The sequence below is a fragment of the Zalophus californianus genome, chromosome 12 (assembly GCF_009762305.2).
Source record: "Zalophus californianus isolate mZalCal1 chromosome 12, mZalCal1.pri.v2, whole genome shotgun sequence".
Taxonomy (NCBI): domain Eukaryota; kingdom Metazoa; phylum Chordata; class Mammalia; order Carnivora; family Otariidae; genus Zalophus; species Zalophus californianus.
In genome coordinates this window covers 53379674-53404170 of record NC_045606.1, presented here as the reverse complement: position 1 = coordinate 53404170, position 24497 = coordinate 53379674, and the positions used below count along the sequence as shown (strand labels likewise).

The 24497-nt window shown below is 45.6% G+C and overlaps 2 protein-coding genes across 3 annotated transcripts in view; one reads left to right on the top strand and one right to left on the bottom strand.

The window, feature by feature from the left end:
• CDCA7L (cell division cycle associated 7 like) overlaps positions 1 to 7652 on the top strand; it is a 42048-nt gene extending 34396 nt beyond the window's left edge. The window contains exons 4-10 of one of the 2 annotated variants that reach the window (XM_027574452.2): positions 1459 to 1830; positions 3195 to 3266; positions 3385 to 3552; positions 4408 to 4533; positions 5337 to 5486; positions 6265 to 6401; positions 6821 to 7652. In XM_027574452.2, the coding sequence (XP_027430253.1) occupies positions 1459 to 1830; positions 3195 to 3266; positions 3385 to 3552; positions 4408 to 4533; positions 5337 to 5486; positions 6265 to 6401; positions 6821 to 6851 (1056 nt within the window). In that variant the 3' untranslated portion in view covers positions 6852 to 7652. Of the gene's footprint in view, positions 1 to 1458; positions 1831 to 3194; positions 3267 to 3381; positions 3553 to 4407; positions 4534 to 5336; positions 5487 to 6264; positions 6402 to 6820 lie in introns of both variants that reach the window. The other variant, XM_027574451.2, reaches the window with a different exon arrangement.
• The window catches only part of DNAH11 (dynein axonemal heavy chain 11), a 327809-nt gene continuing 310934 nt past the window's right edge, over positions 7623 to 24497 (bottom strand). The window contains exons 77-82 of the mRNA XM_027574450.2: positions 16163 to 16405; positions 13827 to 14009; positions 13632 to 13747; positions 9195 to 9307; positions 8669 to 8809; positions 7623 to 7903 (exon numbers count right to left, since the gene is read on the bottom strand). Coding sequence (XP_027430251.1) covers positions 7656 to 7903; positions 8669 to 8809; positions 9195 to 9307; positions 13632 to 13747; positions 13827 to 14009; positions 16163 to 16405 — 1044 coding nt within the window. The 3' untranslated portion in view covers positions 7623 to 7655. The remainder of the gene's footprint in view (positions 7904 to 8668; positions 8810 to 9194; positions 9308 to 13631; positions 13748 to 13826; positions 14010 to 16162; positions 16406 to 24497) is intronic.

Sequence of the window (24497 nt, the reverse complement as noted above, 5' to 3'; positions counted from 1 at the left end):
GCCATACGTGAAGAGGCCCTGTGTGCTTTGCCTCTGGCCTCCACTGGTGGTTACAGTTTGCTCTTGTCTACTTTAGTCCTTCGCAGAGTCCTTAGCAAAGAGATATGGTTTAGAGGATGATGAAGATAAATAAAGCCAATCTGAGAGATAGTTCCTCTGAAGTTCCCCAACACTGTCTTCCTAAAATTGGATCCTCCATTCCCACCAATTTGGATTCCAGATTTTTTCCCCTCCCTTTTCCTTTTTTATTTTATTTTATTATTAAGTAGGCTCCAGCCCAGTGTGGAGCCTGACACAGGGCTTGAACTTACAACACAGAGATCAAGACCTGAGCTGAGATCAAGAGTCACTTAACCGACTGAGGCACCCAAGCGCCCCAATACATTTAAAAATTTTTTTAAGTAGGCTCCATGCCCAGTGTGGGGCTTGAGCACACCCTAAGAGTCACGTGCTCTACCGGCTGAGCCAGCCAGGTGCCGTCCTCTGCCTTCTTTGAGTCCAGCTAGAATTTGGGGGGGATGGTCACCGAGGAGGAAGCAGGGTCATTTACCTCAGTCCTGGGCCCATTGGGATGCTGGCTACCTGCTCTTCTCACAGCAGTCCCGTTGTCCACAGTCCCTGACAGAGGGTCTCAGCGTGTGGTAAAGGAAGGAGGTGGCCTTGATCTCCATAGTCAAGCCTAGCTCTGCCATTGCTAAGAGTCCCCTGGCATCTGAGATGTCACCCCCTGCCGCCTGGGTAATGTCACCCTGCCATTGCCTTCTGTTCTGTGTTCTCATGTGTAAGACTGAGTTCCACTTTAATGCCAGAAACCTATATGCCAAGCGGAATCAGAAAATTGGGGGCAAGAGTTTCTTGAGCTGACAGAATGGATGCTTCGCAACACCCCAAGGGCTCTCTGCCTTGATTTCACCCTGTGGCTCTACAGGTTGCAGAAAAGGGAGGGGACGTTCCTGGGAGTGAAGACCCATCCTGTGCTGGGGATAAGGCTCCCCTGCTGACCCCGCTGGCTGGTCATCTGCTTGCAGCTCTCCTGTCCCTTCTACCCGAGTGCTGTTCCCTCTCTTCAGCACAGAATAGTATTCTTCTTCCCCTTAGCACTCTGTTGTTACCTGAAGACGACCCTTAACGCCATGCCCACCCTTTTCTTTGGCCAGTCCTCATAATACTTGGCTGTTCCACAGTGGGGGAGCCCTCCTTTGTCAGTGTCCCGCTTGCAGCCCATGCAGTGAAGGCAGAAGTCTGCCGGGGCCGGGCCAGAGGGCAGCAGTAGAATGCCTGCTCTTCCACCAGATGCCTCAACAGAGCACTTAACTGAAGAGTTCAGCGGGAGCTCGCAGTAGGAAGGGGAAGCTTTCTTCTCATTTTTCTCTCTGCAATAATGTCAGAGTGCTTTTAGATAATGTGTTTGGGGAGGTCTGTTGGGAAACGTGGTCTCTTTTCTCTCCTTTTGTTTAGCTTGTGGAGTCAGATTTGAGTGATGCTGGTGAGGCGTCTTCAGTGAGTGAGGAAGAGGAGGATGAAGGAGGAAAGGCCACACCTAGAAGAAGCAGGCCTAGGAGGAGCAGTATTGGTCTTCGAGTAGCCTTTCAGTTCCCCACCAAGAAACTGGCAAAAAAATCAGATGACAGTTCTTCGGAGCCACTGTTTTCTAGCACACGCTTACAGGACAGTAAAAAAGCAATTCTTGGAAGAAAGAGAAGCTGCAGACAGGGGAAGGAAAGGGAAGATTCGGTCTCGGAGTCTGAGGACGACTCCAGGGATGAGGGCCAGGAGGGCTCGGATGCACTGCTGAAGAGGACCATGAACATCAAGGAGAACAAAGCCATGGTAAGGCCCTGCGGCAGGCGGGCCGGGAGCTGGCACCGGGCGCCGAGGCTCCAGGGACTGCCCTTAGAACTGCTGCTCTGGCTTCTGTCAGGATACGTGATCTGGGTGTTGGGCGTCCTTCCTCTGTTCCCGAACCCCAGCCAGTTATTACCTGATCAGCTCTGGTTTGGGAACAGAAAGCGACTCCCCTGGACCGTTTTAGCTCTACTTCCTGGTACGATGACCTCCTGCTGCTTACTGTCCATTACAGAGTTCTAAATAGGAAGTGGTATTGGAGAGGGGAGGGCTGAACAGCTAGCTGGTTCCCAGCAGAAAGGAGCGGAGTGTGGACAGTGTCGAGGAGCCCACGTAAGGTTTGCAGTGTGCAGGATAGTCAGGCAGCTTGCAACGAGAAACCCTTCTTTGATGACCCACTGGGGCTTGAAGACCTCAGGTGAGGGAATGCAGGAGGCCTAGGTATTCAACTGAACAGTTTTGAATCGCGTGAACACATCTTCGCTGGAATGAATGATGGCACACGGGGAAGTTTTTATGTGTATTTGGTTTTTCTATATTCGGTCAGTAGCTTGTTTGCTTCATAATTTTGTATATACAGAATTAAAAGAATTCTACCATTCAACCACTTTTAGCATTTTGGTGTATTTTTAATATTTTCTTTTTAAAAAGCATAATGTACTGTATATGCAGTCTTAGATGTCTAGTAAGAAAATAAAAAGCCTACTTTTGAGTGAAACTTATCCTAAGACATATTTATGCTCATTAGCTAAGGGAAATTTTTAGCACTCTATCTGCATCTCATTAAAATAACTATGTTCGATTTTTTAGTGACACCTACACATTTGTATAAATCTAAAATTAAAAATCCGAACTGACTGGAATATTAATGCCTGTCATTTGGTATTCTTAGGTGTTTATTTGGGAATATTTTCATAAATTATTAATGAGAAATCAACTTAGAGTTTTTTTGGAGCTCTAAATAACTGTCCGAACAATCTAGTTGAGCCTTTCGTTTTGAACCTGATGAAACCTGACTTAGGTGTGCATGATGATCTGTTCCAGGGTCACACTTCTCATCAGTGGCCCCGTCATTCCAGGGACCCGTCCATCGTATATGATATGATGGTCTTTATATATAGAGAATGGGCATAGACTTTATTCCTATGAATGACGATCCCAGCATCTCACCTCTGGAGATAAAAATCTTTACCTTTGAGGCTAAAAATATAGCAGTTCTTGAGAATCGTACCTGAGCTACTTGAGTCAGTTTCTCATGTTGGCAAAACTGAGGACTTGGGGATAAGGTGTTAGATGAACGAGGCGTGGCAGTACTGATGTGAGGTCCTTTCTTCTGTTCTGAACCCCAGCTCGCTCAGTTACTGGCAGAACTGAACTCTATGCCCGATTTCTTCCCAGTACGAACCCCGAACTCCGCTTCTGTAAGTAGGACTCCTTTATAATTACTGATTCCAGTACCGATGGATAGAGTCTGTTGCCACAGGGCCTTTGTCCAAGGAAGCACCTGGTCGCATGCGTCTGTGCTCTTGTTTTCAGAAGAAGAGAACAGCAAGGCGGGCTTTCTCAGAGGGACAGATCACCCGGCGCACGAACCCGACCCGGAGCGCACGGCCTCCCGAGAAGTTTGCCCTGGAGAACTTCACCGTCTCAGCTGCCAAATTTGCCGAAGAGTTTTACGGTTTCAGGAGAAGGAAGACAATTAGTGGGGTATTTTCTGACCACAATAACCAGATGATTCTTGGTCTGAGCCAGTGCTGAGGCTCTGACCCAGTAGGTGTGCAGCAGCTGAGCATTGGCATTTCTGCCAAGTTCCCCGGGTGGTGCTGGTGTTCCCGGGACCACACTCAGAGAAGAAGCCCCCCCACCTAAGCTGAAGGCTGGAGTGAGCCCTTTACCTCAGCCGAGCAGAAGAGCTGCTCAGGGTTAGGAGCCTCAGCCTAATCTGCAGGGGAGGTGGTAAAGGCCCGTCAGTGTCGCCAGGCTGCCTTGTGGTTTTGCTTGTGGGAAAGGGCAGTGATTTCTCCATGCCTTTCAGTTTTAGGAATGGGGCATTTTAAGTGCTTTCCAAGTCTGGAGTGAGAAACTGGGTCCTTTCCATTTGCAGGTGTGGCTGTTCATTGTGGTTCACTTCCCTGTCCTCACAGAGTTTACAGCTGCTTACTACGTACTGGTCGGGGAGAACCTGGGCTGCTCATTTACTGTTGTATCACCTTGCCACGGAGGCCGCCGACGCCGTGTCTGGCAGGAGCTCCATAAATGATGGGTTCCAGGGAGATTGAAGAGAGGGACATAGTTAACATTACTGGTGTTAGAGCTCTGAGAGAAATGATTTTTTTTTTAAGATTGTATTTGAGAGAGCATGAGCAGGGAGAGGGAGAAGCAGACTCCCCATGGCGCAGGGAGCCCGATGCGGGGCTCGATCCCAGGATCGTGACCTGAGCCGAAGGCAGACGCTTAACTGCCTGAGCCACCCAGGCGTCCCTGAGAGTGTGAAATTTTTATGTGTGTGTTTTAACCATTCAAAACAGCTTATACCAGGTTTCGCTTTGGCTCATTTTGCAGGGGAAATGCCAGGGGTATAGACGGCGTCACCGAATATCTTCTTTTCGGCCAGTGGAGGATATCACTGAAGAGGACTTAGAAAATGTTGCCATAACTGTTCGAGATAAAATCTATGATAAAGTTCTGGTAAATTATGTATAATAATTTGCATGATTGTGATTCTCATGGGGAGCCCAAGGCACTGGTAGTAGAAATCTTGCGCTGTTTCTAAACTGTAGCTGGGCTTGTCCCCTTAGGTCTTCTCCCGTCTGACGGGGTCACCTGTGACTGGGAAGGGGAAGTCGGCCAGTGTGGGAATTCTCCTCGGGAAAGGTCTTTCCAGGGGATGCATACGCTCTGTGGGAAGGCAGGTGTATAGTTTGGAAAAGCATATTTATAATAGTCATTTTTTTTTTAGGGTGTCTGAAAAAACATACTGTGGGGTTTTTGTGTGTGTGCTTTTTGGTGCATATAACCATAGGAACTTAGTATTTTTTAGTAAACAGTGATTTGGAGGGAAGCTGTGTGGTGTTATGCATCATTTTTTAGATGAGGCAGTGTCCTATTACTTAAATTTTAACACCAGGAAATTGTATCCTGAAAAGACCCAGATCCCCGGAAGCTAGGCCAGAGCCCAGTGCTGCTGCCTGGGGCTCAGGGCCCGTCACCCTCTGCGGGCTCTTCCTCCCCTGCCTCAAGGCTTTCTGCTGGTCTCTCTGGTCACGTCCTTCCTTCCAGACTCCTCACTTGTCTTACCTGCCCTAATAGGTTTCTCTGGCCCCAGAAGGAAAAGTGCTTACAGGCTTCCCGAGGGTGCTGTGGTTTGTACCAGAGAGGCAGTGCTGCTTCCCTCTGGAAGACAGGCCGTGCTGCTTCGTGCGGGACCAGTGTACGCCGCAGCACGTGGCCTTGCGGCTGTCACCCTCTAAATCCCCGCCTTCCTGCCTCAGGGCAACACCTGCCACCAGTGCAGGCAGAAGACCATCGACACCAAGACCGTGTGTCGGAACCAGAGCTGCGGGGGGGTGCGAGGACAGTTTTGTGGGCCGTGCCTGCGGAATCGCTACGGGGAGGATGTGAGATCTGCGCTGCTGGACCCGGTAGGAACAGTGTTCGCCTTTGTCATGAATTGTACGGGCAGAGGGAAGCAGGTTGAAGGTGGGGCTCCCTGGGCCCTTTATCGGGTCCTGTAGCTGCAGAGCTCAGTCTACCCCTCAGCACTCTAGAGGAAATGAAAAATCTGGCTTCCTTCTGGAGAGAGAGCAAGCTAACCAGTAGGACAGAAGAGATGAGGGTGTTTTCCAGGGTCCAAGCCACGGTGGTTTGTAAGGTGGACCGGTGTGCCTGGCCCTGGTCTAAAGTTTTTTCTCTGTTAATGCAGTTGACTGTTTCAGGTGTTCCTAATTCGTTTAACCTAGTAAAGTAGGTATATACCCTCCCCGTTCCTCGGTTCCCTCTATAAAATGCGATAATAGTATGGTTAGTACACATGCCAGGGATTGAATCTGGGCGTTCTGGCTCCAGAGCCTGTGCCCTTAGTTAGCCCCTGCCCTATGTACGGCCTCTTTCACCGTACGGGGTAAATACATACTGTCCGCAGTTGGCAGACGAATCTGTACTACTACTCAGGTGAAGTAGACGAGCTAGAATTCACACCTAGGTCTCACTGCTCTTTGGTACTCCTAAAATTCACAATTTTTGATTGTCTTAAGTTTTTGGGTTTCTGCACATGTGGGACGCTGGGGTGGTCAACCAGTCTGGGCCTTTGAAACCTGCGAAGGAAGGAGACATGTTGAGGAGCCTGGGCCTCAGGGTGGGAGGGGAGGCCGCGTGAGCCGGGCCGGAGCGTGTGACGGGTGGGGGCTGCTGCTCTTCCAGGGTTGGATGTGTCCCCCCTGCCGCGGGATCTGCAACTGCAGTTACTGCCGGAAGCGTGACGGCCGCTGCGCCACGGGAATCCTCATTCACCTGGCCAAGTTCTACGGTTACGATAACGTTAAGGAATACCTGGAGAGGTAGGTCTCCCAAAGCAGAACAGAGGCTGTGATCCCCAGAAACCCTCGTGCGAGGGCCATCCATTCCATGTCTGCTCGCGTGGGAGAAGCTCAGGACTCCCAGTCCCCCCTCATTGTGTAGAACAGACGGGAAGCGGCAGAGAGGTGTGGGCAGTGTGCTCTTGGGATGCTGTGATCACCTGTGGGGCCAAGGAAATAGCGTTGACCTCCAGAGCTCAGTTTTGGAGTGAGGCACGGGGGCTCCTGCGCCCTGGTTGCAGGGTGTACTCATGGAAGCAGGACGAGGTAGGGACCAACCTTGCAGCAGAAGCTCCGGCGCCGGGCTCCGTACTCTCAGTGGGGGGGTTGAGCCTAGAACGCAGCTCCCGGTTTGCCTCCGTGCCTCGCGCACTAACGCCTCCGTGCCCTCTTGCTCTCAGCTTACAGAAGCAGCTGGTAGAAGACAACTGAGGAGAACTGGCCGGCGCGCCGTGGAGCACGCCAGCCGGACCTGCCCTGCCACTTGTGCCTGAGAGTTCTTACAGTTGTGTGTTTATGCAGAAATTCTTTGTAGATCTAAATACTATTTTTTTTTAAGATTGTTTATATGCTTAAAAAGATTTCTCAGGAACCCGGCACAGCAGAGGAATCTCTATGCATGTATCCATAGGCCCCTACGTGTATTGAATTGTTTTAAAGCATCTGCATACGATGAAAAAAAAAAGCAGTTTAAACGGGGTGGAGTTAAAAGTCCAGCTAAGTAAGTTCCAGAGAAAACCTAGTATAAGCAGCTCTTGCCTTTGACACTGTTTATTCGGGTGGCCTTGATCTTTACCTCCGGTCCAGGACCACATAGTTAATCCTTCTCGGGGGCATTGGAATTTGCTAAAATTACAAAGTGCAATTAATCGTAGATCTTGAGAGTACTAGAGTTTTATTTTTATGAAAACTTGAATGAACAGGAAGTAGACTGGCACGTTACTGCTTGGAGGCCGTGGAGCACTGCTGGCTGGCGGGAGCGGCTGCCCCTTCCTTCAGGGTTCACTGGCTGCCTGCAGTGTAAGCGTGTCAGGGCTAATTCTTAATTTAAAAAGATTTTTGTTTAAAGTCTGCAAGAGCTAAAATCCCCCTTCACGGATGGGGAGACTTTATTAAGGAGGGTGTTTGTTTAAACAAAATCAAGGCACCTGTAAGTTACTTGGAAGTGGGAGGAGGGTGTGTAGCTCTCAGAATGACTTAATGTGCACGGACGCCAGTGGCTCGACCCCCTCCCCCTCACGCTTCGAGCAGCAGAGCCACGCCTGCCAGGACCCACTTGGTGGTCTTGTCTGGGCTCCTCAGCCGGAAGGTCCACACATAGTTGGAGCCCCTCATTTTGGTTCTATACACCGGGCATTCATATGTGTGTTTGGTTTCTTGTCTGTCCGTGGGGATGGCTTTGGCGAAGATGACTGGCATCACCGATGTGACCTCCTTGAGGCAGGCTTCTGCAATGGTTCCTGACTGTGTGTCCCATCTGGCACCTACCGCAAAAGCACAAGGGTTGTAATAGTGTGGCATGTTGGTACCGCTCCTCTCCCTGTTGGAGGCAATAAATGTTTGGTTTTTGGCACGTTACCGCTTGTCAGGGGCTTTCTTACCGCGGGGGGAGAGTGGGCTAGCTGCTCCCCAGCTGCCCCACACACCCTGGAGGCAGAAGGCACGGCTCCACACCTCCGCTTTCCTTTGAAAAATCAACTAGTTTAAATTCAAAAGGTCTAAAACTTGCATAAAAACAGATTCTATAGGAATCCAGGCCCAATAAAGCCAATGAGTTCATCCTCCCTTAAAAAAAAAAAAAAAGGAATGGGGAGGTTTTTCAGACAGAAGTCTCTAGTTCAGTACATTCCCTTATCACCCACCCACACCCCTTAGAGATTCACACATGTGCACTGGCATCTTCACGGCTTAAAGTCTTGTAGTAAAGGAGCAATTAAGTTGTTTTTAAGATTTTGAATTAAAAGATTTTGAATTAAATCTGCATCTGTATCTAGTGTTACCACCATAGGGTAATTTCAGGCCTACACTGAATTGACAGCCATCACCCTAAATGCCTTAAAATTTGGCTCACCTTGAACACAGAACCTGGTATAAAATTTTGTGAAAGTGGGAAACAAGGTAAATCAGCACTAGATACAAGTGACTGTGAGCAGAGAGGTGTGGGCAGTGGGGTAAACAGGGCAAATACCAATCCAAACTTAGGTCCTTCATGTACTAACCATACAGGTGCTCCTCCCAGTGTAGCTTACCTTCCATGATGAGCCCGTGGAGATAGGCACCTTCCCGTGGAGGATGGCCGTAATCTTCCTTCGTTTTTTTGGTGACATCAACAGTCAAGCACGTTTTATCCAGTGGCCACCCGTTTCTTCGAGCCATGGTCTGCATGACTGCTGTGGGAGGAGAAGGAACAGGCAGGTTCGCAGGAGCCGGCAGCAAGCTGCCCACGGACCCGCGGCATGCTTCCGGCCCATGGGGGGCGGCGGGGGGCAGCGGGCTGCACTAGACCAAGGGCCAGCCAAGGCCTGCAGGACATCCTCCCTGCTCTGGCGGAACAGCCATGCCCAGTGGGTTACGTGTCATCGGGGTTTTGCACTGTCGTGGCAGAGTGGAGCCGTTGGGAAAGGGACCACGTGGCCCTTGACAGAAAATGGTTCCTAGAGTGAACCACGTCCCACCTCACAGGGCTGTTCCGCTGGGACTCTTCCTTCCTCCCCCTTCTGTACTGGCCCCTCGTGAGCACTGGGGAGCAGGGCAAGAGGGGCCAGCAGCCCTTACCAGTTAAGAAGGACTGAGGGTTGAAGAAGCCAGAAAGCCACACCACAGCCGGGAGGGCAAGATCGTGGGTCCAGGTCTCGAGTTCCTGGCATCGCAAAAGGAGGTCACTAAACCTGGTAAATACAAGGGAGCAAGAAACAAACTCGCTCTTTAGTAATAGATTTTTCCAATAAGATGAGGTAGATTTGGGGAAAGATGGGATAGGTACACCACTGATACCCAAGAAAATCCTTGCCTAATGAATGATTTGCAGAACACCAGCCCTTTAAAAAGCTAATTTTTTTTATTCTAGGGACAAGAAACATGAGAATGTGGAAAATTCATCTCCACTTACTGAATGATTTTAGGGATGGGTGGTGATCACACAGGCGACAGGCTCCAGTGCAGAGAGTGGACAGGGTGCGCGGGAACGCAGGGGCGCGTGAGGACGGGTGGGGGAAGGCTGCCGGGACAGGCGGGGCGGGGGGGGGGGGAGACAGGTAATGAAGAGGGACAGCACCTGCCCGCCTCTGCATGCCGGTGGTTTGAGCAAGTGCGGGTTTTACCCAGGTTCTGAACTCATCAGCGCAATTATGCAAGGGCGGAAGCCGACTCCCAGAGGCTATGGGAAAGTGAACCTCTTTGATAAAATCAGACGTGTCAAGCCTTGCGGTGTAGAACTGAGGGCTGCCAGAAAGGGTGAGAAGCTAGAGCAGGGGTAGGAGATGGAGGACGGCCCCGAGAGCGAAGCTGGCAGGCACTTCTCCAGGGGGAGGGCCGCACAGGCTAGCTCTGAGGTTCTCCGGGACCTGGTTCGGTTGAGGATTACAAAAGTAGCAGGGCTAACGCTCACAGAGAAACTTGGGTCACCACCAGGAAAATTCCTGCCATCTCAGAACATGGCCCTTGTCCTGCCCCATTTAAATTCTTTCAAATAGCTGGTTTAGGGAGAACCTACTTGAAGATAGTGAAGGTGAAGAACAGGAGAAGCAAGGATAGGCAAAGATGGTAAAGAAAAGACTTTTATCTAAAAATGTCGCCACAAGAGGACAGGCTTGTAACCGATTTCCAACAGATTTTTAAACGATTGCCTGTGCAAGTAGGACTACGGTTTGGAGGTGATGAGGTAAGAAGACGACATTAAGTAGACAGATCTCAGAGTAAGAAAAAATGAAATGGGATAAAAGTTGAATACAATTCTAGGAAATTTGAGTTTTCCTCAATTACAGATTTGACTCTAAAATCAGGGACATGCCGGGCACCTGGGTGGCTCAGTCGTTAAGCGTCTGCCTTCGGCTCAGGTCATGATCCCAGGGTCCTGGGATCGAGTCCCACATCAGGCCCCCCGCTCCTTGGGAGCCTGCTTCTCCCTCTGCCTCTCTCTCTGTCTCTCATGAATAAATAAATAAAAAGTTTAAAAAAATAAAATAAAATCAGGGACATGCCATGTGTCAAGAAGATTTGGCCGCAAATAATCAATACTAAGATAAATCTTACTATACACTGAGGACAAAATCCTAGGAAAAAACAGTCTTTTTTTTCCCTTCTTTCTTTCTATAAATTAGCTGCAAACACCACCTCCCCAGAAGCATTTGATCAGAGAATGCCGGACTGCCTACAAAGCCCCCCAACTGGGTTAAATTTATTTTATAACCCACCAGCCTGTCGTTTGAGTATAAAGACAGTTGGTTATATGGCATAAAAAACTGGCACCAAATCCAACGAACAAAAAGGTTGATAACCCAGCAAATAAAAATAAGAGGAATCTGAAAAAAGGTCTCTTAATGTGTTTAAATTCCTAAAAACTAGAGTAATAGTCATAAAAACAGGAATTTATGAAACCAAGTCTGGTACCTCCCCTGCCCCCAATATAAAGAACGTGGAATTGAAAATTGATTTTGGACAAGGAAATTTTAAAAGCCAAGGGGAGACACAGTAAACTGGAAACAAGTTTCCCCCCAGGACCAACGAAATCAACCAGAATACAGCAGAGCAAGACACAGATTGAAAATATAAGATTTCAGACAGGTAAATAAGATGAAGACAACGGGGAAGGCAGCATTCAGAGAAATAAGGGCTAAGAACTTTTCGGAGTGGAAACAATAGGTAAACTTACACATTTATCACTACACAACAGTACCAACGGGGATACATTTAAAAAAGTCCACACCTAAATAAAGTAGTGAAATTGCAAAACATCAAGGGTGAAGAGAAGAATCTTAAGAATGTCCCAGAGAAAACAAGTATATTTAAGAACAGTCTCATCAGCTATAATAAATGCCAGAAACCAATGGAGGTACCAAACCACAGGGCTGAGAAAATCATCGGATCCTAGAATTGTACATGTAGGTAAACTATTGAGCGAGAGTGCAGTGAGGGAAACTCAGATACACAAAGAACCCTATTTACTTCCCACCACATACCCTGAAAGCCCTTTAGTAAAAAGGTAAAGAGGGCCCAGAACAAAGGAGCCCAGAATGAGATATAAAAAGCAACAATGAGCGAAGAAATCAATATATGTTGTTAAAGCAAAAATAATTGACTATAAAAACAAAAATACAATGGTTTAAAATAAGGTTGAATTACAGTTGCAGACCGGAGGAGGCTGGCGTTCAGAGGGAGGTTGAAAATGTTGACTTTACATTGTGTTAGAAAAATCAAGTGTGTAGGTTATAGTAAAGTGTCTCTGCTAAAATAACAGGAACTGTACAGGGATAAACATGGAATAAAGAAAACTATGAGGGGTGCCTGGGTGACTTGGTTGGGCGTCCGACACTTGATACCCACTCCGGTCTTGATCTCAGGGTCATGAGTTCCAGCCCCATGTCGGGCTCCACACTGGGCATGGAGCCTACTTTAAAAAAAGGAAAAGCGGGGGGGGGACCCAAACTATTAAATGGACAGAAGCCAGAAAAAATTGGAATAAAAGAAGAAAAATATAGAAATTAGAAGGCACAAAATAAGATGGTGGAAGTGACTCCAAAGTTACCATTATCATAAAATTTAAGTGTAATATATATATTTTTTTTCAAAGATTTTATTTATTTATTTGAGAGTGCGAGAATGAGAGACAGAGAGAGAGCATGAGAGAGGAGAGGGTCAGAGGGAGAAGCAGACTCTCCGCTGAGCAGGGAGCCCGATGCGGGACTCGATCCCAGGACTCCAGGATCATGACCTGAGCTGAAGGCAGTCGCTTAACCAACTGAGCCACCCAGGTGCCCTGTAATATATTTTTGATTGGAAATAGAAAATCTGATTTTGGACATCCACAGCGTTCACAGAAAGCCAGTGAGTAGCTCTGCTCTGCTCTTTCCCGCCATGGTCCTTTGCTGCCATCTGTGTCCCTTCCACATCATACCTTCCCTTTTTATGTTTGCACATGGCCCCACACAGCCAACATCTGGCTGCCTGGTGGTCAGTTCCAAGGTGCAGTCATTTGAAAATGTTTTAGATTTTATTTTTTTAAGTAATCTCTACAGCCAACATGGGGCTCGAGCTCACAATCCAAGAGTCGCAGGCTCTACCAACTGAGCCAGCCAGGTGCCCCTCATCTGGAATTCTGATGGAGCTTTCCAGTTTAAGGCTCAGAGTAGCATTCTGGTTCATGGAAAGAAGACAGGAAAGCAAGGATAAAAAAATTTCGGTACGGAGAAGACAGGAATAGAGAGAATCTTTGAAACTTCCTGTGTTGACTATGAAGGCCAAGGAGCAGTTGGGAGAGAGCACTAGCCGTCAGGGAGCTGTGAATTTCGGCCCCAGCTTTGGAACACCTCTTTGCACTCACACCCACACACTCAAGCAGTCAGATTTACTGTATACTGTAAATTTTTTTTTTTTTTTTAAGATTTCATTCATTTGCCAGAGAGAGAGCACACAAGCGGGGGCAGTGGCAGAGGGAGAAGCAGGCTCCCCGCGGAGCAAGGAACCCGATGCAGGGCTCGATCCCAGGGCCCTGCGATCATGACCCGAGCCGAAGGCAGACGCTCAACCGACTGAGCCACCCAGGCGCCCTTCTACTATCGTCTTTTAAAAAGTTATCTATGAGATGGCATTGGTAATCACTAACTTTGAAAAAAGCATATGAAGTGACAACGAAAGCAAACTCAAGTTGCCTCCCGTGGCTATTTAAATACTGGTGGAATTTTATTACCTACGTTTTTCAGATGATAAACTGAGAAGTTAGGAAGATCAGGTATTTTGTCCAGGACCAAACAGCTTAATAAGTAAGGCGCAGAATTTGATTCTTGCTTTGACCCTAACTTTTCACTGATTTTTGTCTTTAAAGCAACACACGGAAGAAACTCAAGTGAAACTGGTGGTCCTCTGTTTGCACAATCACAGGCCAGGTATACTCACAAAGTACACTCTTCATAGTTGTTCCAACACAACAGTAACTGAGAACACTGAACCAGCACCCAGGTAGATAATGGCAGGGGGAGCAGCGAGGGGGCCGCTTACCACTGGGCCAGGCTGTACGTAGATGGATAAGCCAGTCTGCTCCAGGTGTCTGGGACCCTGTCAGAACTCAGCTGGGACTGCTGGGCTTCCACCTCAGGAGATAAGGTCAGCTCCCCCTTGCATGGAGAAGAAGGGCCACAGAGTCAGTGTCCCCCCACGTGGTGAAGCCGGTTCTAGTACCACTGTTAAACTTACTTTGTAACCGAGGTCTAATTGTTGGAGTGACACACGGATTTCCCGCAGGAGAACATTCATCCTTTCACACTCTTGGAAGCAAACAAGAACGTAGGGGCTTCTGTTTGAGCTTTTTTGCATTATCTCCACCATGTTGAACTCTTCTGGAAGTTTCTCCAAAAGGTCATCCAAAACATTCTTCACCTTAAATGATCAACACACACAAGCTTGAGCTCGTCTGGGTTTCATTTTTAGTTACAGGGACTATGCCCTTGATTTTTCAAAGTCCCAGAATATATTCTACAACTCCTGAAGATGCTTGCTAATGTTTTAAAAGATATCCACTGCCTCCTGGAGGTGGGCAGACAGGCACTGCCGACTACCTCCACTACCTTTGCATCAGTGCAGCCCTCCCTGCTCTGTAGATCCCAGCAGGAAGGAGCTACTATTTGTCTGCAGTTTATTCACTGTTAGCATTTAGGGAGTAGAACTGTCATCAACGACATTTCACTTGTACATAAAGATACAATCAGAGGAAGTAGAACCCCAACGTTTAGGTATTACATTTTGTAATCTAATGCTAATTAAAAAAGGAAAAAAAAAAAACATTTGAAAAGTCACATGAACCAAAAATGCCCTTTAGGGTTGAGCTAATTCTGGTTAGTCTATGATGTTGCCCTCCTGACTGACATAGCCTAAAATTTTAAGAGCAGTTTGGATCCACATTTTCAACAGCAAGGGAGCCCCTGTCTTCTTCAGTTATTGCCTTGAAGAAATAAAAGATTTATACATTAAAGATTTGGGTGCTTACTATATGCTAGGCACTAAAGGAAGTGCTACATAAATTTTCACAAGAGTCACCGCTACTATCTGTTTGCCATACTGAAGCATCTAAAGATCATTTGCTTTGCAGTTTCTGGTTTAATGGTCAGCTTCTTTGTTGGAAAGATCAAAGCCCCAAAACTAAATGAAGACTTCATCCATCTCTCTGCTTCTATTAATACTATAGCTTTTCCCAAATGGATGAATGTTTCCTTTTGTATCTTAAAAAAAAAAAAAAAGGTCTAACATTCATACAAGGAAAATGTTAGTATATAGGATAAAACACTCCACAACAAATCCTAAAGCCTCTAAATGACAACCAAGGGTCTCAACAAATGGCCCTATTTCAAGAAATAATACGGAAAATTCCTCAGACTTCACTATAATTAAATCTGATGGTTAGTGTGTTCCAACAACCTGAATCCTTGTCAATCAAATTCTGATTAAATGGGGGAGGGAAATAAGGGCTAATTTATCTAGGGGGGGAATAAACTAAATGTAAAAAATAGCATTTGATGTCTATTTCTCATTCCTGTCATTCTAGGACAATATATACCTTCAAAAGAATAATGTCAGTCTCCCAAGATAATGTAAGAAAGACACCATAACAAAATGACAGAGCCAAAAAACACAGAGTGAAAGGCAAGTCACAGATTTGGAGATGTTTGCAATAGGGCTATCTGAAAAAAGGATGTATGTTTAGAGTCCTTAACAAATCTGTAAGAGAGACATTGACAACTCAATTAAAGAATGGGCAAGCAACTGGAACAGGCACTTCATATAAGATTACATCCAGATGGCCAAGATCATATGAAAAGATGCTCAGCATCACTCCTTGACTAAGGAATGCAAAGTTAAAAACCACAAAGAATTATTACCATTAACACAACCTCAAGGACACAGAACAGGTGAAACTTGCACACTGCTGGTGGAAGTGGAAGTGGTCCAAACACTTCACAACTGCTTGGGAATATCTACTGAAGTTACACATTACACCCCACAATCCAGCAATTCCACTTCTGAGGAAAGGGGTGAGAAGTATGGGGGGACACCTCTGAAAGTTGCCTGTGCCGGTTGACAAAGGACTACAAGAATGTTCATGGCTGTGCTAAGTCAAAATAGTGAAAAACTAGAAATAACCCAAACATCCATCTACTGTAGAATGAATAAAGCATGAACTGTATATTCATGCAACAGAATCTAAACAAAAATGAGTCACTGGTCCATGCAACATGGATGAATCTCATAAATGTAAAAAAGGAGCTGGACATACATCAGTACGTATTGTATGAATGCATCCATTTGACACTGAAACACAGGCAAAGCTACTCTATGGTGATAGAGGTAAGAGTGGTAGTTAACGTTTGGACAGCACGGGGAGGGATATACTGACCCTGAGTGTTGGAAATGCTAAGTATTTTTTATCTGGGTGGTGATTATATGGGCATATGGAAAGGGAGAGAAAGCCACCAAGTTGTACGCTTAGATCAGTGCACTTCACTGTTAGAGCTCAACAGAAAAGAAAGACCTTCTACCTTCTCTTCTGTGGACTGCCCCAGCTCCTCACTGATGAGTGCATTCCTGGGCTGCAGCTCCAGCAACGTTCTGAAGAGAGTGTTGGACATCACGGTCAGGAATTCTATTTCAGCATTTGGGTGGAGGCCATACAGTGCTGGGCTTTCTGGAGGAAGCTTCTCCTCTATGTACTGATGGTAGCCTGAATAATCTAGATTAGGTGGGGCTGCAAATCCTGGTGCCAGCATAAATTCATCTTCAATCTTCAACCACAAAGGGAAAAAGTCTGTTATTACAAGTCTAAATGGAAATCAATCTTTGCATCCTAAGACACTGAGAACACTCTTGATAAGAATGTCCAGTGCAATGCTGGATGGATAGCAGGCTCTCTAAAATGTTTCATGATGCTTTTGTAATCGATCATTTTGACCCCGTGTATGGCACCAGGCTGATCCCCGGGGAAGAGTCCAAGAAACACTCGCGAATCCTTGCCCCAAGGAGACAGGAGTCTGCAGTTTGCTTGGGGCAACGTGATACATGCACACAAAGGAATGACTGGGTGCTGAACCATCTACTGTGTACTGGTCACCCTGTCACATGCTCCAAGTCACCGATTCTCCCAAACCTCTGCAAACATTCTGCAGAGAGAAATCGAGACAGAGTAACTTCCCCAGGCAAGAGGTCTGATTTAAATCTTAATTCTGAACTCACTTTAGTATGACTCTATAGGCTTTGCTTTCCTAATGTACATTTTTTCCACAACGCTGCTTCAAATTATTTTATATGATACATATGCATGTTAGAAACAGAGTTATATGTACATATACTGAAAAATAGGACTGTGCATATGTAACATTTTACAGGGCAGTATATACAAAGAGCCGTATCAGTGCTACCTCCTTACCTTTGAGCTACTCAGGGCAGAGTCAGTGTTGCTCACCTCAAGATCCATAGACCCTGGGACAGTTGCTGGCACATACTGGTGCTCAGTGAATGAGGCATAAGTGCCTAATGGACAAATGACTGGAATGATAAGGCATTTATCATGCCCGTCTACTTCATTAAGGCTTGGGTAGAGGGTAGACATTCCATGTAGAGAAAGGTTCTTAACAAAGGCAATATGAGTAGCAAGACCAAACCTAAATATGTGCATGTAGTTCTTCTAACAAAAGAATTTACGGACCTGGTTCTCTCACCAACCATAAACACAGTCGAGTGCTTATAATTTTCTAGTTCACTCAGCATCATCTCAGATTTTTTCCTAATAGTTTTTAGTTCCCAGGGGCCATAACCACCTGTTTTCATTTTCCCAATCTCTCTTGCTATAAATTCTGTCTAGATATGCTTACATGTACAGAGGGATACTTGAAAAAACACCTAATGTAGCTATTTTATGCCTAGATTTTCTCAATCATTCTCTGAAATTGGGGTTTTCCTCTATAATTGTGTATGTTATGTGTACGTATGTCCCCTCACTCTCACTCAGAGCCAAAGTATTCACAGATTCTTATTCAATACTATGTACTCACCACCTAGTATACCCCAACAAGCCTTGAAAGTGTACAAGGTCCATCTACCCTAGTTCTTAAGAAACTCCCAGTCTGGTGGGGAAAAGGAAGTGATTTTCTACACAACCAAGTCATCCGTGAGTACTGAGAGTTCATTCCCTCTCAGACACGCAGTCACTGGTTTCCAGAGAGCCTGTGTCCTTACGGACGATGCTCAGTGGCTGGCTGTGAATTCCAAAAGGCGTTTTAAATCTTTGAGTTGGCATTTCTTTTTGGCGCTAGGAAGATTTCCAAGTTAATCTAATCTTTCATTTTGGGAGAAACAGAAATCTGGACCAACTAATGGGAGAAGGAGCAACTTGGACCATCCCCCCACCGGTATCTATTAGCGTGGTTTATTGCACTTGTTTATCCACATTTTCTATCATTTCATTCTTATAAATCAAAATAATCCATTTCCTTTTTTTTTTAAAGATGTCATTTATTTGAGTGGGAGAGAGAGCGTGCGCACACACAAGTGGGGGGAAAGGCAGAGGGAGGAGAGAGTCCAACGTGGGGCTTGATCCCAGGACCCTGGGATCATGACCTGAGCCAAAGACAGACGCTTAACTGAATCACCCAGGTGCCCCCAGAATAATCCATTGCAATCTCACCTGTTCAGGGTGACCGAAACAAAACTGAGGGGGAGATTTCAACTCATGTTATTAGTCTATGACATAATTTAGTCAAAATACAGATATGGGCACAAAGTACAAATAATGAAACGAAAAGTTAGAATGCATATATACAAACCACACTTTATTCCCTGCAAACAAGGACTTGGTGTTCCCTGTAAGTGCTCACTAGACTGTTAAGAGGAACGTTAAGAACCAGTTAAATTGTCCTTCAGTTAAAGACAAAGTTAAAAAACAGAGTTTCAAGCAAAGAAACAAACTAAAAAGTGGAACCACTTAAAAATGTTAAAATGCGGGGTGCCTGGGTGGCTCAGTCGTTAAGTGCCTGCCTTCAGCTCAGGTCATGATCCCAGGGTCCTGGGATCGAGCCCCGCATCGGGCTCCCTGCTCAGCGGGAAGCCTGCTTCTCCCTCTCCCACTCCCCCTGCTTGTGTTCCTGCTCTCGCTATCTCTGTCTCTGTCAAATAAATAAATAAAATCTTAAAAAAAAAACGAAGTTAAAATGCCATGGGGACTGGAAGTGTGTTTGAGTGCCTACTCTTGTAGTGCTGGTGGGAACGCAAATGGTCCATACTTTCTGGAGAGACAGGCAGTCTTTTTACAAACACGTGAAGAGTGCCTTTTATATGTTCGTTAATGAGCAAGACAAAAGAAAATCACAAAGGAAAGGCAAGGGCTTGAGGTTTACAGTCAGCCAGACGTGGTTCAGTTCCCATCCCTGAATACGGGTTGGTGGCTGGTGGCCTTAAGAAATGGCAGTTTATCTGAGTTTCAATCTCGTCAGTGAAATGTCGCTACTAGCAACCTAGTAGTGATTGTGGCTGTGGGAATTTAATGACCACGTATGCAAAGAGCTAGGCATGTAAGTAGGCTTTTATGTTAGTTTGCGCTTTTTCTGTGTCCCAGGAACAGACATGATTATTTCAAGTACATTTTGATTTTCTGGAAGGAAACAACCTGAGGAATGTTCTACTGTACATTCCTACTGTGATGTCAAACAGGCAAAGTCTGAAGTGAGTCTTTGTTTATATAGGTTCTTATGTGTTCTCTTTCTCCTTTAAGAAAACTAAAGATTTCAGTGTACTCAAGGAACTCTGTCAGTCTTAGGTGTGAATCCCTTCCCAGCTGAGGCTTTCATGAAAAGCTGCTGCTTGTTGATGGGGCCTGAAGAGTAGAGCTCTCTGCATACGCACCACCTGTCTGGGCTTTGGAGGAGGATATTTGAGGTTATTGTTACTCCTCCAAGAATCAAGAATCAATAATTCTATAGACATTTCTCCAAAGAAGATAAATGAATTGCCAATAAGCACATGAGAAGATGCTCAACATTGTTAGTGCTCAGGGAAATGCCAATCAAAACCACAATGTGATACCACTTCACACCTACCAGGATAGCTTAAGGAAAAAGAAAAAAAAAGGTAACAAGAAGTGTTGGCAAAGATGTGGAGAGTGGAGAACCTGATACCCTGCTGGTGGGAATATAAAATGGTGCGTCCATTTTGGAAAAATAATATGGCAGTTCCTCAAAATGTTAAACAGAGTTACCATATGATCCAACAATTTCACTCCTAGGTATATATACCCCAGGGGAATGGAAATGTATGTCCACACAAATACTTGTTCATAAATGTTCATTAGCAGCATTACTGATAATAGCCAAAAAGTAGAAACTGCCCAAATGTCCATCAACTGATGAATGGATAAGGAAAATGTGTCCATACAATGGAATATGATTTGGCCATAAAAAGGAAGCACTGACATAACACTACAGCACGGATGAACCTTGAAAACCTGACGTTAAGTGAAAGGTAGCAAATACGTAAGGCTGCATATCGTATCATTCTATTTACATAAAACGTTCAGAATAGGCAAACCCAGAGACAAAAAGGAGATTAGTAGTTGCCTGGGGCTGGGGAGTGGGAGAGAGGATGGTGAGCGACTTCTAATGGGTACAGGGTTTCTTTGGGGAGTGGTGAGGGGTCTAAAACGGACTGTGGTGATGGCTAAACGGCTGTGAATATGCCTAAAACCTGTGGATCGTCCATGTGGAATTGGGAAACTTCTGTCTGAATTTGTCTCAATAAAGCTATTTGAAAAAATTAATGGCGTTGTGCTCAAAGAGAACGAGACTCCACATCATGAAGAAAAAACCCATCAAGGATCTAAAGTCATTTTTGCAGAAATCAGTGTCAGGCACAATTACTGGGCACGGGGGAAGCTGGCACCCTACCGCTCTGCCGACTGTAGGATTGTGGTCCTTCCTACATTTTGCTTTCTGGTATTTAATAAAAGGCCCACCTCCTCTGCCACCTTTCCAAGTAGTCTTCCCTATGACAAGCTCCCAAGTCAGTGCGAGTCTAAACAAGTCCATGTGCCCTTGGCCTTTTGAGGCAAAAAGGCCATGGCCCCGAAGTGCTGTAAGGGATTTTCAGCAATTACTCAAGGTTAAATTATATCATCATGGTGTCTTCAGAGCTGACAGGTACCGGAGTGATTTTTCTAGATGGTGCCTTCATTTTGCAGATCACTAAACTGATGCACAAGGAGGTCCTGCACAAAGCTGGACAGCAAGGTAGTGGCAGGACCAGAACCCGGAGCTCTGGGCTCCTGGACTGCCCGGTTTTGTTCACGGCAGCACCCGGGCTGCCCACCACGCACAGCACAGACACGAGTCAGTGGTTCGGGGACTCGCGCTCCACATACTACAAACGGATCAGCATTCCAACCGCTGCAGACAAAGCCCACGGTCTGTGGAGGCTGACTGCGAGTTCGAATCCTGGTTTAGCTACTTACCAACTGTTTCACCCCCAGGAATCTGGGTTTCTTTTCTGATTATAGGGGATATTAATACCTACTTGGCAGAATAGTGCACAGAAGAAATAACACACATGAGATGTGTAGTACTGACCCCTGGCACAGAGCAAGTGTTTAATAAATGGTTTCCATTGTTATCATCACAGATTAAATCTAGTCAAGTATGCAAGAGATGTCATGAAAATTTATACTTAACAATAAAAGACCTTCCATTTATTAAGCATGTTGTTCTAACACTGTACCAATGTTTAAACCTAACAACAAACCCACGAAATGGGCCATTCTTGTTCGGTAGATGATGAAACTGAGGCTCAGGGGAGGTGTCTAAAATCAAAGCAAATACAGGGAGAAATGAGTGTGAACCCTAGTATTGTTTTTTATTTCAAAGTCTAGCCTCCTAATGGTTACTCTTTATTACCAGAAGCTTTTTTAATACATGACAACTTTCAGGAGACTTGATACCTTATTTTCCCGAAAGTAATTTTCTGTGTTACTTGTTTAGCATTGCCAAGTACATGCCTTAGGTCAGAGAATAATAATAATAATAATTCCCTAACTCCGGCCAGAGACCTCGAAGACACACTGCCGTCAGGGAACCCTCTGCCAGTGCAGCCCTCACTTATCCAGCCAAGAAACTCATCCATCCTCCTAACAGGACAACGCCACTGAAGGCATTCCGAGCAGAGCTCTGAATTCCACACCACTGACGAGTTGCTTTTCTGATCATGTTTCAGTGCAACCAGAGATGGCTAATTCCTAAATCAGTTAACCAGCGTGAGAAGTGGTGAAAAGACGTCCTGCAGATGCACAAGGGTTAGATCAAGCTCCTGATATAAACAGCAAGAGTAGGACACATTTGCTAGAGGACAGAATAACTGACTGGGATGGCGGCGGCGTCTGACACCGAGCGAGCAAGTGTTTTAACTTCCGCTGTCGAGTTGCGAAGGTGGCGCTGTCCGGTGAGGATGCAAGATGGCAGAGGAAGCGTTTTGAGCCTGACAAACGTCAGCGGATCTGCAGGGGAGGGTGGATACCTTCGTTTCTCAAGGGCTCACGCACACTGCAAGGCTGCCCCTCTGCTTTCATCATCTGTATTCAGTGTACCACTATTTGAATGGGAGTTCAGACTTGTGAAGGTTAATGGACTGTCTAGTTTGGCAACAGCCATTCGCTCCTTATCCTCAGGCCAGAGCCAGAGAGGGAACATCAGCATGAGCTGCTCACTCTGCCCCGTGACCTCCACTGTTGTTTGGAGAAATCAACCTCTGTAAAGGTCGTGCGCCTGGCACTGTTTATCTTGCCCATCTCCATGGTAACCTGCTCCCAGACCTCTTCTGAGGAGTGACTTCCAATTGTAGAAAATTGAAAGTGTCTTTCTGACCTGTGAAATCCTGCTCATTAGAACTAAGGAAAGACCAGGAGACTCACGGCAAAGGAAACAAATAATGGTCACATGGCAGGTTTTTTTTTTTTTTTTTGGCACTGTCCCCAAATTGTTTAACATTATTAAAAGTAAAACAAAATCAAAATTAAAAATCAAAAGTAAAACAAAAACAAAAACAAAATCTGTCCTCAGTTTTCTACATTAGACAACAAATAATACCCCACATTTTCTAATACATGATTATTTACTTCTCAAAATGGACTCAAGGAAGGTGATCAAAACTATGTAATACTTTTTTTTTTTAATTTTGGGTTTTTTATTTTTTTATTATTTTTTTAAAGATTTTATTTATTTATTTGACAGAGAGAGACACAGCAAGAGAGGGAACACAAGCAGGGGGAGTGGGAGAGGGAGAAGCAGGCTTCCCGCTGAGCAGGGAGCCCGATGTGGGACTCGATCCCAGGACCCTGAGATCATGACCCGAGCCGAAGGCAGACGCTTAACGACTGAGCCACCCAGGCGCCCCAAAACTATGTAATACTTTTATAAGATGAAGTTCTCAGAGAAATTATCAACAGGAGGTTGCTCAAATTATTAAAAAATATGCACTACTTTGTTATTTTTTGCAGTCCTTTGCATTATTTTTTAACGTTTTTATTTAAATACCAGTTAGTTAACATATCATGTAATACTAGTTTCCAGCGTACAAGACAGTGATTCAGCACCGGCATACATCACCACCCAGGGCATCCTCCTGCATCCTCATCATCCAGTGCCCCCTCCCCCCAGCCACCTTAATCATTAGTTTGTTCTCTGTAGTGAAGAGGCTCTTTCTTGGTTTGCTTCTTTTTCCCCTTTGCTCATGTGTTTTGTTAAGTTCCACATGAGTGAAATCGTAACAGTGTTTGTCTTTCTCTGACTTACTTCTCTTACTTAGCATTATACTCTCTAGTTCCATCCATGTCCTTGCACATGGCAAGATCGCATTCTTTTTTATGGCTAATAGTCCATTGTTATATATACGCCACTGCTTCTTTATCCACTCGATGGATACGTGGGCTCTTTCCACAATGTGGCTACTGTAGATAATGCTGCTATGAACATCGGGATACATATATTCCTCTGAATTAGCATTTTTGTATTTTCTGGGTAAATTCCTAGTAATGCAATTGCTTGATCATGGAGTAGTTCCTTTTTTTTTTTTTTTTTTTTTAACATTTATTTACGAGAGGGAGAGAGTGAGTGCACGAGCAGGGGGAGGACAGAGGGAGCAGGAGAGGGACAAGCAGACTCCCTGCTGAGCTGGGAGCCCGGTACGGGGCTCAATCCCAAGACCTTGAGATCACAACTAGAGCTGAAGCCGGACGCCTCACAGACTGAGCCACCCAGGCGCCCCTCATGGGGTTGTTCTATTTTTAACTTTCTGAGAAAACTTCCTATTATTTTCCAGAGTGGCTGTGCCAGCTTGCATTCCCACCAACCATCAGGAGGGTTCCCCTTGCTCCCCATCCTCACCAACACCTGTTGTTTCTTGTGTTGCTGATCTTAGCCATTCTGACAGGTGTGAGGTGGTAGCTCATTGTAGTTTTGATTTGTGTTTCCCTGATGAGGAGTAATATTGAGCATCTTTTCCTGGGTCTGTTGGCCATTGGTATGTCTTCTTTGGAAAAATGTCGATTCATGTCTTCTGCCCATTTTTCAATTGGATTGTTTTTTTGAGTGTTGAGTTTTATAAATTCTTTATATATTCTGGCTACTACTAACCCTTAATCAGATGTCATTTGCAGATATCTTCTCCCATTCGATAGGTTGCCTTTTAGTTTTATTGAATGTTTCCTTCCTGTGCAGGAATTTTTTATTTTGATAAAGTCCCAATAGTTTATTTTTGCTTTTGTTTCTCTTGCCTCAGGACACCTACTAGAAAGAAGTTGCTCTGGCCAATGTCAAAGAAGTGACACGGCACACCTTTAAACAT